The 15,234-nt window shown below is 52.0% G+C and overlaps 1 protein-coding gene across 1 annotated transcript in view; it reads left to right on the top strand.

The window, feature by feature from the left end:
* Positions 1 to 7,353, top strand: part of LOC8052077 (endothelial transcription factor GATA-2) — a 102,719-nt gene extending 95,366 nt beyond the window's left edge. The window contains exon 6 of the mRNA XM_029974020.3: positions 6,655 to 7,353. Within this exon, the coding sequence (XP_029829880.2) occupies positions 6,655 to 7,014 (360 nt within the window). The 3' untranslated portion in view covers positions 7,015 to 7,353. The remainder of the gene's footprint in view (positions 1 to 6,654) is intronic.
* Positions 7,354 to 15,234: the final 7,881 nt, after the last annotated feature.

The raw sequence follows: 15,234 nt of genomic DNA, 5'->3' as shown, positions 1-15,234 counted from the left end.
CTGAGCAGCGGTGCCCCGTCCGATGCGCCCCGGCCAAGGACCCCTCGGATCCGCACGCGGGCGAAACGCGCCCCTCCTCGCGGTAGCTTCGTCACTGCCAGATAGCGTTTGCGACAGCTAGCTAAGATTTCCGTTACCGACCGAGTGCGGGGGTTGCTATGGCAACAGCTGCGTCGGCTCCAACGAAACCAATTTTTACCACGTTTTGTGGGAGCCGACCCAGCTGTTGCCATAGCAACCCTCGCATTCTGACGGACTCAATGCAAGTGTGTGAATCGCCTTTAAAGGCCGACGACCAGAGTCGAGGTTCTGCCAGGCAGAAGATCCTCCTCACCATGGGGGAGGAGGAAGCACGCAACGGAGGACAGGGTAGAAGGGGAGAGAGGAGGATGGAGGGAACAGTGGAAAGCGCGAACCGGTCACCTAGGTTGGTTCACACACTTGCATTGAATCCGACCGAGTGCAACTGCAACGGCTTGCGACGACGGGTTGCTATGGCAACAGCTGCGTCGCTTCCAACAAAAAGGGATAAATCCGGTTTTGTTGGAGCAAACGCTGCTGGTGCCATAGCAACCCGTCGTTGCAAACCGTTGGAGTTGCACTCGGTCGGATTCAATGCAAGTCTGTGAATCGCCTTTTAGTGCTGCCAGCTTCGCTCGAGGAACGCGTTTCGCTTTTTGTCAGGTTTGCCGCTGAACAAGCCGCCAGTACCGCGATGTTCGAACCTTCGTGCCTCGGATGGGAGCAGCCTTGCCGGCGTTGCATTCTAACCAATCGAAAAGCGAGAGTCCAAGACACGAAAGGGCGTTTGGACCGCTTTCTTCGCGCTCATGCCGTGGAGAAATTAAAGGCGCCGTGGCGACGGCTGCGGGTCTCTCGAGCTTGTCCCGGCAGCCTCGACGGAACCCCAGCTGGGCGGCGTGCGCGGCGGGGAGGGGCTCTGCCGCGCTGTCTGGGCGTCCTGCGTCGCGAGTGTCTGGTGTCGAGAGTCAGCCAGGAAAAGACGCGCTGCCGGCCAAGTCGTGGGAATCGGGCGGAACAAGGACGGAGTCTTGTGCGGGCGACGGCCGAGACCGCCGGCGCCATCTCTCGGAAATTAGGGGAAGCGGGCCCAATTAGCCGCGCGGCCTACTCCAAGGAGAATGACCCGCGCGGAACCGGCTGGCTGAAGCTGGCTTGTAGGCGGGCGTGGACGTGGTACGCGTCTTAGTTTGGTCGCCCAAGGGACCACTTGGTTTCTCTGCCGTAGCGGAGCGCGTCCCCGTTTGCGATGCGAGTTCCCGTCCCGTGTTCAGCTCCACGCGGCGTTCGATGACGTCTTTTTATGTGCTCGCCAAAACAAAGTGCGTAAATCGGGGCGTTCGTGTATCTGTTGACCCACGAGGCGTTGATGCACCGAGTTTCGAAAGTGCACGGCCAGCGCGAAGAGGGGGATGCCGGAGCTGCCAAAGGAGACAACGCAGGAGACAAAGCACCCCGTGTCATTTCTTGCTTCTTTGGCCACTCGTTCGGTCACGAGATACGCTGTTAAATGACATCGAATAAGGTCGGCCGCCAACACCACCTCTCTGCAACAGGGAAGCGGTGAAGAATATCGAACAGAGAGTCTCTATATCCCTGGGTCCGTCAAGTGTTGCCATCTGCAACTTCCCGGTTCCAATTGATCTGCTCGTGAGCCCCTCCCCAACAGCTCCGACTTCCATAGGCAGCAGGCTTCTTCTTCTCTCCTGTTACAACACCCCGCCCGTCGCCTTTCTGCAGACTGTTGGTTTCAACGCGTGCGCGCGGGCACGAACTGCTAAAATTAGGATTCCCTTTTTGCTTTTTTTTTTTTTTTGGGGGGGGGGGGGTGGGTGGAAGGGGGGTTATGGTTGTTCGATTGCTTTCGATTCGCTCGGTTCCGTGCTGTCGATGATAGCGGCGTATCGAAGCTCACAAGGACTCCGTTACAGCTTTCGTGGCTAAACGTCGATCGTCGCTCCGGGGTATTCTCGGAGATCTTCCATCGTTCACAGTCCTTACGGTGTGCGCACGAGAGAGCGTCGCGGCGACGCAGTGTCCGCTTTCGACAGGTCCCGGCGAGGTAGTGCAATGCTAACATAAGGCTCGAGCGTGACGTCATTTGGATCCCCGCCCCAGCGCCAACCTCGCTGAAGCTGGCGCAAAGCAATAGACCCGTGCGTCTTAGCGTCGCCACCCGCTAGCATGTGGCTCGTGGGACGCTGCGAGACGCGCTGTGGCGATGCTGCCGTGAGGTAGGCGGCGCTGCTTGGGCCCACTAGCGATGACGTCGGGGGGAAAAGGCCTTCTCGGTGCTATTGCCAGGGTGGTCTTAACTCGGCAACACTCGGTATTCGACAGGAATGTCCTCCTTCTCGTGAGAAAGGGACCGCGCTGCTCGGCGGCGCCCAAGAAAGGCCGGGGCAGCGGTCCGTGCCCAAAGGCAGGGCCGCCCCTCATCTGCATGCAGCCGCGCTGTGTCGGCGACGAGAACAAAGCGGGCGCAATGTCGCGTTCCGGTCCGGAGAGGCAGGCGCCGCCAGGTAGCGCCGAGGGCCGCGGTTTGCCGTTGTCCCACGACCGCCGATCCCCGACAAGCGCCGGCCGGCACTTTATTGGGCTCCACGCATCCGTTCCCAGCGCGAGCGGCTTCGTGGAAAACGCGCACGGGCCGGCCTTGGAGCGGGCCGATGCCGCGCATTCCCTCACGGACGCGGCTTCGACGCGGCCGGGCGCCCCTTCCAGGTGCGCCAAGAAACCTCACCATTAGTGGAGCCAGCCAACGCAGCCTAGCTCGCGTTAGCCGCTTGAGCCTTGGGAAGCCACCAACGATGACGTCATGGCCAGGCCTTCTCTTCTAGCTGGGCCGAGGCCCTCGACGACAAACGTGGCGCACTTGTATCGATTCCGGTCAATGACGCGGGCTGCGGTCGCCCACTGATGATGCCCACGGGGTAGCGACACCAAGGCCAAGATCTGTCGGGGCTTCAAGCTGCGCAGGTCGGAACGCGTTCGCGGTAATGCATCGAGCGCTTTTACTTCGCGTCATTTCGGCGGCGAGAGCAAAAGCTCTCGACAGCGGGAGAGTGATGGGTGAACGATATGAGCGAACATTGAAAACCCTCAAATTTAAAAGGGGCATTTCATTTGACGCACAAAGCGTCGAATGCCCATTATGCACTGCCCTTAAGGTTACTTTAATATGAAATAAACGAATGGATGAATGAATTTAACTATATTCCGACTATAGACGATTGCGAGTAGGGCCGCCATGGTTCCGCTCGTGCGGGCAAGTATATGTGCAATTGCAAGCTTGCTAAAGCTACGTTCGCACGCACGCTGTGTATAGGCTTGCACGCATGGGGCACCAGGAAGACAGCTTTTCCGCTTACTCTTGTCTTCAACCACGTAGTTGACAGACCTGGAATGGGCAAAAAAAAAAAAGGAAAACATCACAATTCGCATTAAAGACCGACGTACTCTTCGCGCTTTTCCCTTTTGCCCGCCTCTTTCTATCCTGTATCCTCTCCACTTTTTACCTCACCCCAACTTGACTTCCCTGGCGGCTTAGGAGAGGGGAGAGCTAAGAGGATTACCTTAAAGGCAGAAAACCGAGGTTGTACGTCGTCCTTCGAAGTGTTTCTTGGCTGAACGAAAAGACACCCGATGGCCTGAGGCAACCAAAAGGCACAAGCGCGTACACCGAGTGCTAGCTGCCTCTTCGAGTGTGAGAAAACAGAGGGTGAATCATGATAGCGAGGGTGTGAAAATATGTGCAGGTGAATCGTGTGAATTATGACGATGATGATGGGATGATGAAGACAGTAAAGAGGAGCGTCAAAATATTTTTTTTCTTATAATTTGTGCTTGAATCAAAAAATGTTTGAAGAAATTTTTGAGAGAGCCTAGATTAGAGAGGGTTCATTTCAAACCGTGGGAGCGTTTGCAATTTAATGGCGGACGCCAACGGTGAAGGTTGGTCGCAGGTGCGCATGCGCTGCGTTTTCGAGTGGCGAGAAGGAAAGCAGACGGAAAGGCTGATACGCTCGCAGACGACCAAGGCGTTCGTTACCTCCTCGCCGCTCGTATTGCAGACGCAGCCCGTACACCACGTGACCCCGACCGTGCAGCTGGAAACTCTCTGTAATGAAGGATCTCTCGATTGTTTTGGGGACCGCTGACTCGCCTGCTGGCAGCGGCACCCTTAGCGGTCCTCAAAAATTTCTTCGCGGAATTTTCATCGCGGAATTCAGGCGCACGACCCATTTAACGGGTGAAACGTGCGCAATTCATGTAGTTGCACGAACCCGAGTCAAAATATAAAGAAGCTATGAGACCTTTCAACGCACGCGCTGCGGGCAGCGCGCGTGTTTCGATGAAAATCTTTGCCGCCGCGAGGGGTGCAGCAGTCTGCAGGCGAGTAAAGCCTCTCTCCTGGGAGAAGTGGCGCCATTCATTGTTGTGGGAATGCTCGAGATACGTGCAGCGCGCCACTGCTGAAAAATTCACGGCGTCTGAAATCTAGTTCAGTGCTGCGCTGTGCCGCCATGATCTTCCCAAGGTCTGCACGCTGCATGTGCCTCGTGCATCGACGAACCTTGCGCTACTTTTAAAGCATGAAGGAACTTTGCAGTCGAGTCGTTTTCATCGCAACTTTGTGCAGCCCTTGGCTTCAGCCCGTCACACTTCCCCTCCCAGCCACCATAGATGCGCACTTATCGCACCCCAACTTTGCGTAAACATTACGCGGCGCGTGCATCGCTGAAAGTGGCAGCGCACAGGAGCCTTTCTTGCAAATGTGTATAGTCGGTGACAGGTTGAGAAGCCAGCGGATGCTCCGCCTCGAGCGCGAGCTTACTGCCTTTGATAACATATCGTCGCACGGGCGGCGAAAGCCAGGCGGAGAGCAACGAGCGAGTGCTAGCCTTACACCCTTGGCTAGCCTGACTGCCTTGACTGGAGCACTCACTGCACGAGTGCTCGTGCAGCCGCTGACGCTTCACCCAAAGCAACTAGCTCGCGCTTTTAGCATGCGCGGCTAGACCCAGCATTGAGCTTCTACTGTGTTCTTATCCACCATGTGTGCATTGCGCCGAATAAGAGGTTTGAGGTTTTCCCGCGATGTTTTCAAATGTGTGCTGCTGTGGCTGAGTACAGGGCCGATTCGCTTCGAGGCAGATGAGTGGGTCTTATCCAAAGCAGACTGAAGCAGGGAAGCCTTCGTAACGGGCTTCGTCAGCCTGAAACACGCCTGAAACACGTGCAGCATGCACGCGAATGGATCTCTTGTGCTTCCTTCTCGACCACCGAGAAACTGCAAGCTTGCCCAAGGTACCTTCGCGAGCCTGCCGCACGGGTCTTAGGATTGCCGTTTTCGGTTGTTTCTGTTCGACATCCTGGTGAGACTCGGGCGGAAGGGGTTGTCAGGCGGATAGGAAAACGAATGGTTTTCGTGTCGTCCATTTGCCTATGGGATTCGTTGCACTGTGGTTGTGATGGCGCATTTAGGGAAGTCACGTTTTCCGATTAACAGCTGTGAAAGCGGACTTTGAGTGATTATAATTTGACGCATGCTCCAGCTGAGCGAAGAAAAATGCTGAATACACGTGCTGCCTCCTTGCTATATCATCGAGCGAGTGTCGTTGAAGAACATACATGAAAGGTGGCGCCACTCTCGCATCGTATGCAACGTCAAAGAGCGCTTCGTGTTTGCCCCTTTCCCCCGTTCTCCCTACAAACTCATACCTTTGATGTCACGTCACAGCGGTGGCGCTTTTCTGACGTCTCGCGCGTAAATTGTGGGCATTTAGTGTGTCACTAAACAGTGAAGCAGAACTCTACTCCCCGATATTGTTGTGGGCGCCGCCATCTTGATGCACGCGTGTGCAGAGCAGACGCGACTGCCGATCGTCATGATTCAAAGGTGCGAATCTTCAGGATTAGATTCGGTGCTAGGAAGCTCATGTAATATTGCTTTTCTCTGTCACGAACTGTTTAAACATTTGTGGAGGAAAGCGTTTCCTATGATTTCAGATAAAGCTTCAGATAACTGGCAGCCATAATTTTAACCAGAAGGTGGGCGAGGGTCGTTACCCTGAAGCGTAACTCATTTACTGGCACTAGTCTGAACGTTGCTGAAGCTACAATAGCGAGGTTGGTGCATTGAACGGGCCTTCCTGTTCAATCCTGTCATCCTGGCAGACCGACCTTACGCTGTATAAATCACTAAAACGTCCAGTTTGACTTTTGGGCCTTCCTAACACGCGTGCTCGTGCGGCGCAAGAGTAATCTGTGCTCCATCTCACAAATGTCTGGAGTAAAGACAAAGGCGCACGCGCGTGAGTTAGCTCAGCAGAATGCTTCTGGTTATACGAGAACTCGTGCATAGGAGGCACTTTCCAAAGCTGCGCGCTCGTGCTCATGCCTTTGTCAGTAGTGCAGATGCTTGTGAGAGGGAGTATACAGCACGATTGCACTTGCAAGTTTGGCTGCAGTCGTTCTTGAGGTGAAGCAAAGTGTCCATTTGTGCAGTGCCCAGAATTTTCGCGTGATCACAGGCTCGCTTATGGACAATGAGTGGGTGTGTAGATCTCTGCTTGGGGCCATGCCGAGCGTGAGAGTTTGCTTGAATGACCCGTGTGCTTCTGCGCGCAGGTGAACCGGCCGCTGACGATGAAGAAGGAGGGCATCCAGACGCGCAACCGCAAGCTGTCCTCCAAGAGCAAGAAGAAGAAGGGCCTGACCATGTCGCTGCCCGACTGCATCAAGCCCCTGGACAAGGGCTTCTCGAGCTTCTCGCCCGCGGGACACCAGTTCGCCTCGTCCATGTCCATGACCATGAACCACTACATGCACCAGGGCAACATGAACATGCCCATCTCCATGGGCGGCACCTTCGTCACCTCGCAGCACATGGGCTCGGCCGCGGGACTCTCGGGCCTCGGGCTTGGGCCATCGGCGTCGGCGGGCCTCGGGCTGGCCGCCTCCAACAGCATGGTGGGCGCCATGGCCTAGCCCGTGCCCGCGTTGCCTGTACATAGACCCTCTCATCACGGACCGGCGGCGCGCGCGCGGCCGGCATGCAGACGCACTCTCCGCGCCCCGATCACCCGTCACCCTCCCCTTACTCTTGTGTTCAACGATCTCCTAGGTCACGGCGTAGAAGTGTCATTATTTAAGTTGGCCGATCAGCCGCTCTTTTCTCCCGTGCGTGTGCGTGCGCGCGTGTGTGTGTGTGTGCGTGTGAGTGTACATAGTTGTTTACGACGGACTCCGCCAAGTGGCGCGACGGACGCACCAGCGAGTTGGCCTGCACCGCGTGACTGGAAATAAAAGAACCGGGTGCGCAAAGCAGACTCCGCCTCTGGCTTTCTGCCTGCGGGCCACGAACCACGCCCACCTCATCTTGCCTCCCACTTGCCCAAGTGGTATCTCCACTTCGACTCTTCGAACGTCCGAGAGCCGAGTTCAGACTTGGCTGATAATTATATTTCACCTGTTTGCGACCAAAATGCAGCACTCTACATCTCTTATGTGAACGTTATGATCATATAGAGTGGTTTACTCCACGTCTTAAATGGCTGGGTGGGTATACGGCGACGAAGAGAGGGCTACGATTACCCCTGTGATGCTTCGAACAACGACAAAGAAGGACACGATCTACGCGAGTTTGGACGGCGGCTAAGCGACGCCACAGCTTTTCGTGGTGAGCGCCAAACAAAAATCAAAAGGCGTCCTCGTCCGCCCACAAGGCACGAAGTTGCGCGTACTCTTTACAAACGTTGTTTCGTGGTCGCCACATTTTTACACCCTTCAACCAAAGACGTCTTCGGTGCACACACGCTTTACGTTCGGATGCTAAACAGCTATTTCAAGCTAATTCGGCCTACATATTTTAGCAACGTTATTGGGGGAGCACTAGAGCGTGTAGGAAATCCTATTTACACCTGCCGGCAAACCGGATTTCACGTGGTCTGCAGTCAAGCTGACCGGACTGGTTCAGTCCGTTGACTACGTTTTCAACACAAATGCATGGCGCAACCGAGGAGTGGAGTCCCCCTTCTGTTTATTGAACATTCAGTAAACGCATGGCCAGTTAGGTCTATCGATAACGCGTGGGCTAACTACGGCAGTGGTAGAATCGTCCCACACAAAGAGCTAGGCCTGATATACAGGTCGACACATGTCGTACCGATGACGTCATTCATGAAAACACCGCTTTTTTTTATAGTGCGCCTTCTTTTATAATTGATCGGCCGGGAGGTTTCTCCCAGCCCCCGCCACAGGGCGCCGAAGCGGCCTCTACTGGTAACGCATGGGCTATTTACACGCGAGAAGCGCCGATACGAAATGGAGAAGGTGTAACTTCGATCTAAACATATGAGCAATAGCAGGGATGCGAATGAGGAAACAAAGGAAACTGAAAGCAAATATAAGAAGCAGGCATAGAGACTAAATATGCCTTGCAAATTTACAGATCGTTTAAGGAGTACATTAGAAAACAACCTATTTTCGACACTTCTAGGGGCAGCGCCTTCTTGTTCGAGGAGAGGACGGGGGTGTGGCAGACTAAGACATATATAGCTGGATATCAGGAAGTAGATGCGTTGTGTGCAGCTCGAGGAGAGGAAAACTAGACGGCTGAGCACTTTACTGTAAGGGGCTTCACCCTGTAGTACCTGAGGACGAGGCTAATTTATCAAAGCACTGGAATTTAGGGATATTGAGGAGAAAATAGACATATGGGAAGGTGGAGATAACCAAGAAGAGATTGGCCTAGGTCGAGGGAAGGATAAATATTTTCTTATTTCCTTCCGGGCGACCCGTAGGGCGGAAGGTGTCTGCACCCGGTAGGGGTCCATATCACATGAGCGAATGACATTTTAGCGAACAGCGACATTTGAGCGAATCGAAGTTTTAGCGAATAACGGAGGCGCGCGTTAACCCATTCGCCGCGCTGCGCTTTACGCCGCTTCGCGGCGACAGTCTGCGGCGGCTCAATACAAAAATGTGAATCCATTTCTCCCACCCGAAAACGCCGCTTCGCGGCGTCCGACTATTCGCTAAAGTGTCATTCGGTGAAACGTGGGCGTTCGCTAAAACGTCATTCGATCAAGTGAGTGCCTCCCACCCGGTAGCATAGAGGCGCCTCCGTCGTACGGATCGTAGCCTTTAAGAATAAATATCTAGATATATCACTCTATGTGAAATAAATGTCAGAAAAAAAAAGAAGAAAAAAAAAAACTGACTAGGTGGCCCAAGCCGCCGCCCGATTCACAAGGTTCAGCCTCATCCATTCATCCATTGGTCAGAAGGGCAAATTGAGGTCAAGGGTCGCCACAAGCAAGGGCACTGAGCGTGAGCATATCAAGCCCGCCTCGGCTGCACGAACACTCGTGCAACCTAAGCATTAAAAAACTGCCGGTGATATAGAGCGAATTCGCGTCATCGGCATGAAGGGGGTTTTAGTGGATCGCTTTGATAAGTCCCGTAACAACGCCCGCAACTCCCCGGGTCGACGCATGTCGTACACGTGGCTTTGCCGAAATGGACTACTAAAACTCCGCAGTAAGGATTAATAAAAACACGATGTCTACGAAGCAAGAACAGGAGGACAGATATTACTTATGGTCTAAGGTGAGGCCGTTAAGCTATTCCCCAGTCACAAATATAAATTGCCCGTCAGATGTCTTTGCGTCCAATATATAAAACAGAGTGGAAGGTGAAATTACCGCAGAGAAAAGGCTTCCACCCAGCATATCCCAAAGGCACCCAGACCATTGGATTGTCAACGTCACCTGTTCCGGAGGGCATCGCGGTGCAGGGAATGGACAGCAGTTTTCTGCGAGCGTTCGATAGCTTTTGTAGAGCTTTCTCTTGGGTGTTGACTAAGCCAGTGTTTCGAGAACGCCGCGGCTGGGGACTGACCAGCCCTTCCAGATTGAAACCTTCATCTCTGATAGTACCCCACTACGTAAAACTGCCCTCGCTATATCCACGGTGAGTATCAACTTAGTTGTCAGTTTTATACATCTTCGTTCTTATCCTCCCCCCGAACTTAAACCATGTCCCTCCGTAAGTTATTACGAGGGTCTTATCGCAGGTAATGTGCAAGAATCTTTTGAGTCTGCCAAATAGCACGAGGATGAACGTTTGGTGCGTGACACCATCTCCAGTGCAATCACTGATTGCCATTTGGCGTCAACAGGTTGCATCATTTAACCACCAACACACGAAACAAAATGATCGCCTATCAAGTCTCGTTTTGTCAGCGTCCGATATAAAATTAATCGTAAGAGAAATCTTCTCGCCGTTGAAATTTATCACAGGCTTCAGCGTGCAAATTTGTGATGCGTTCATGAGTGCGAGCTTAGAGATAAATAAGACGTTTGAAAAACTGTCAGACAGGCATTGAAGGTCAGCCTCGGAGTCGTCGCAGTCGGACAGCCGCAGTGGAATGGCCAACAAAAAGATTGTTGATGAATTCGTCAAAGAAGACGGGAGAGCTACATTCGACGAATTGGCGAGAATACTTGATAAAGGACGCAACGCAGTTCAGGAGATGATTCAAAGCTTAGGTTATCGCAAAATGTGTGCCCGTTGGGCAACACGATAATGCGCATCCTCTCAGTGCTCGCTCAACAGTGAAGGAAATCAATAAAATGGTGTGGGAAGTTCTTCCGAACCCCTGGCTCCCTCGTACTTTCCTCTGTTTGGATAGCTCAAGGATCAGATGTAAGGTTCAACGCTACGAGCCACCAGAGGTTATCCAAGCAGCAGTGCACCACTGTCTTTGCAAAGTCTGAACGAAGTTTTACAAAATAATAATAATAATAATAATAATAATAATAATAATTTTTAGACTGGTGGGATAAGCGTGCGCAAACAACTTAGAGGAGCAATGTGAAAACATGAACAGATGTCGACAAAGTAAAACGACACAACTTTGTTCTCAGTAACGCAACGCAATAATTTGTAAAAACAAAATGTTGCTCATTACTTTTCGTATGACGCTCGTATAAGACTAAATTGATCTCTTTTCAACATTGTCGAGTTGTCACTTAGGAGCTGCGAAATTGTTTTAGGGGCATTTTCTCGGAATTCTTCCGGTTACTGCCTAATGCAATTTATGCCTGAGAAATCACGTCGCTCGGCATGTTAGCAAGGCGGTCACTTGTGCTACCTCTCTAAATCGACATCTTGATGAATTTGTGTACGCTGGTCGCTGGCAGAGACACGTACTCCGTGAATAATGTGTGAACCTATGGAAGAGAGTTTCTATGAACGTACTCAACGTCGTTAACGGAGATTCTTCAGTTTACTCTAAACTCGCGGTTCTTAACGTCCAAACATATGCGAGTTCATTATGAAGCAGACCAATGATCGACACTTGTCGATATTAAATGCGATAGCGTTTCGAGTTGCACCGCCTCCTTTGGGACTGCGGAGAGCGGATCATCGTAGCTCTGCGATGAGCAGAAGCGCAAACACGACGAGGAAGTCGAAGTAGTGGACTGAGCACTGCAATCTCCTTCGCAAGAAGAGCAAAAAGGAAAGCGGGAGAAAAATATTGGACCTGCGCCCCTTGTTCTTCGTATCCTGGGGGGCTCTGTTCGACAAATGTTTCGTTTTTCCTAAAAAGGAACGGAAATGACGATAAACGCGTCTGATTGGCTAGAGGCTCAAATGACGAAAGAGGGAACTTTCCGTCACTTGAGCCTATAACCAATCAGACGCGATATCGTCGCTTCCACGACTTCCGTTTCTTTTTAGGAGAAACGAAACGTTTGTCGAACATAGGTTGTCTCGTAAATAAAGGTTTTCCGACTTTTTTTTTTTTTTTTTTCTGGGTGGTGGTGGGGGAGGCCGGGGGGGGGGGGGGGGGGGGAGTTGCGCACTTTTTTGCATGATATTTTCTATTATACGAACGATACAAAAAATGATTGCAACGAAACTTTGCCGCGACAGAGTTCCTCGAAAATAGAGAACTACAAGAAATTCGTTGCATTTAATGAAAGTCTCCCCAATTCGGATTCATGTAACACATTCAACCCTTCACTTTCTTTTTAGTTTTTGCCTTTATTAAACTCTTCTGCGGGTGACTTTTTTAAGAGTTACGAGAGTTTCTTACCCTGTTCGTCTACGAAACAAGGACAATTCCTAGCAATATCGGAAACGATTTTTTTCCTCAGATAATGCGACTCTGTACACTAGGTTTCTTGAAGAAGGAGCCTTGTATTGTTAAGAAAACAAAAACTCTACATTTGATTTATGTGTGTTTGTATTTAAGCCCAACAGAGCTGTTCAACTATATTAACCAATGCATCACGCACACTTGAAAACCTCGCGTATCTCGGAGAAAACTGTGTTCTTCGAAATTCGCGGTGTTTTTCTGAATCAATATTTGGTCCCGAACAAAAACTCCGTGTTTATTGAGGCGATGAAAACGGGAGATTTCCGAAGCTCCGGGGAACATCCGTGTGCCCCGAGCTTGGGTTCTTTACATTCGAAGGCAGCTGGCTCCAATTCGCTCGTTGTTTTTTCTCGTTTATTTTTTTCCGATTTTGATCAGACTTGCGGGGTTACCTTTCGGTGTTTATTGGTGTTTACCGGAAACAGAAAGTCTTAATTTTGACGGATTGTCATTCGTTAGTTCTGTAAGCAATTCTGTAAATACCACGTTACATTTTCGTTTCAGTAATTTGTAATGCAATTTATTTATAAATATATGTCAATTTCTGAACTAACTCAATCCTTTTATAACGCAATGCTCCGGGCGAAGGCCCTTGGCGACATCAAACCAGAGGTTGAAGCGACATTAAACCAGAGGTTGCAGACACTATGTTAATAAGAAAAATAACGGTACGAGATGCTTAGTTACACCGTAATATTGCTCTGCTTCCTTTTCTGTTTTGTACTTTTGCCCGGAAAGACTCGATGAGTTGTTTCTGCGCAACTCTCCCGCCGTTTCCACCACTCAACACGTTGTGAAACACTGAACTGCGCGTTTTCATTTCTGATTTTTGTTCTCTTTTGTTTTGTCGATACTCCTCTTGAGAATGCACGCGTAGCTCGGGACGAGACCCGGGAACGAGCGTTCGGCGCTCTCCAGATCACGCTCGGGTCGCTTGGAGCCGGGCTTCACATGGAGTGTGCCGAGGCGTCGCGTGCGCCCGTCCCATCGACCGCGAGGTGGTGCTGCGCGCCGTCCATCACCTCTGCGGCCCGGCGTCCGTGCTGGCATCGATCGACGCCAGAGACGGGCGCGTGTCACGCCGCCGACGTTCGCGCAAATGGTATGCGTGGCAAACACCGGCCGAGACGGCAAACACGCGCCGGCACGATCTGGTCCCGACTTCGATTCCGACAGAAGCGGCCACGAGAGCGGACATCTGTCCCAGCATCCGCGGTTCGATAACGGAGCGACCGAGAATCGACGGGAAATGGACGCGGCGGCGTCCCAGGCCCGCGTAATAATGCAAATGTGGTCTTTGGTACACCCGAAGCCGTCGGACGTGCATCCTATACGGCTGCTGCTTGGCAAACAAGCGATCTTATATGTATACGACGAGACGTGTACGACATTGACGAGGCCACCTTTCGATTCGGGCTTCCCGCGCGCTGGACAGAACCGCCGTACTCCTATTGGCAAGCGGCGAGAACGCGGAGCTGGTGAAAACGTAGACGAGCGCCAGGTAGCGAAAAGCAAGACAGCGTCGGAATTCCTTGGCTCCCAACAAAGGAAACGCTTCGACCTATGTTGGCGATAATCCACGGGTAGCTATCCGCATGGAACAAGAAACCCGGCCAAACTCTAAGCAGGGAGCCGCAATCAATCGAGTGATGAGAGGCCAAATTCGCCGATCAGCGAGTTTTCGACACGAGGGAAAGGCTCCTGGGGATCTGAGGGAGTCGTCGTGATTCGGGCCTCCGCGAGAAAGACTCACGCATCGTTCTTTACTTGAACCCGCTGTCGACAATCATTGTTTCGTTTGATTCCCTTTTCCGATTCGGATGTGACGATACCGGAAACAGTCTGGCAGGGAAACTGCCCGACCTCTTGGAGCTCGGGCAAACATTGTGCCTGTGAATTGCCGGCGCACGCCTGAGAAGCGTCACCCGAACGACGCGCACTCCCCAGGCTTTGGCGACGCAAACGCCCTTGCCGAAGATATATGGTAACATATTTTGCCGGGAAGTGACCACCTGAATTAGCCATGACAAACATGCGTCTCACAATCAAAGAAACGTGAAGGAAGTCAGACGCGTCACCATGGCAGCCAAAAGAGCGCTACCGAACCTGCAGCGCGTTTGAATTTTTGAACACGGGCACGTCGACTTTGTAAACCTCTGATGAGTCTTCCATGCACCGTTAAGCTTCGTTTGGCCTCCTTTTTGCAACATCCAACTCACTATTCCCCCTTTATTGGCGCTGTACAATAGGTGGTGCGCTGCAATCTGTAAGTCCCGTGTTGTTGTTTTTTTTTTTTCTTTTCTTGTTTTTTTTTTTTTTTTGTGTGTGTGTGAGGTTTTGTCGCAGGTTAATTTTTGTTCTTCAACGCGCTATGAAATACGATTCAAAATCTCCGCTATTGTGTCCTGTAACTTGTGGCCGAAGTAGTTTCACTTCCTCCCTGACAAAGTTGGAGACGGGGTGCTAACACGGTGGACTGAGCTTCAAACTCGTCCACATTGAAATCTTAAATTTTACTCGGTCAGTGCTCAGACATGTATTACCAGCTAATACATTTCGCGTTTTCCCTTAACTTTCAAGACAGTTCAAGACGCCTTCGTACCAACTACGACTAGGTGTGACGTGCGCCTCAAATTGTCAATTAAGCACATTGCGGTTGCGAGGAGTGCAACTCCTCGCAACCGCAATTAAGTCAATTAAGCCACCTGGGCGTAAGACGTGTCTTTTCGATCGTCAGAGAACCAGCCGAACCAGTGCCACAGACCATGTCTTCGATCGACAGAGGGTTCTCACGCTGCCCAGTTACAAGCTGGACCGCAAGCTGGGAGACTCCAAGGCCCGCTTTCGTAAAGACCGCCGCCTGGCCAACACCGGCGCCAACCCCTGCGGGGGTGCTGGACTCCCTGCGCCGCCGGTAATTCGGCCGGCTCGTATGCAAGTATGGCACGCGAAGAACCCTCTCCAGGCGCTTGAGACCGGCCTGCCAGAAGTAAGCAGCCCATGGCAGCACCGCGAAGACCATCACCGCGAAGATTGCTGCT

This window comes from Ixodes scapularis, unplaced genomic scaffold (genome assembly GCF_016920785.2).
Source record: "Ixodes scapularis isolate PalLabHiFi unplaced genomic scaffold, ASM1692078v2 PGA_scaffold2__306_contigs__length_199485367, whole genome shotgun sequence".
Lineage (NCBI taxonomy): Eukaryota > Metazoa > Arthropoda > Arachnida > Ixodida > Ixodidae > Ixodes > Ixodes scapularis.
Note: the sequence above shows the minus strand (reverse complement) of the source record. Positions and strands in the feature narration are given on the sequence as shown.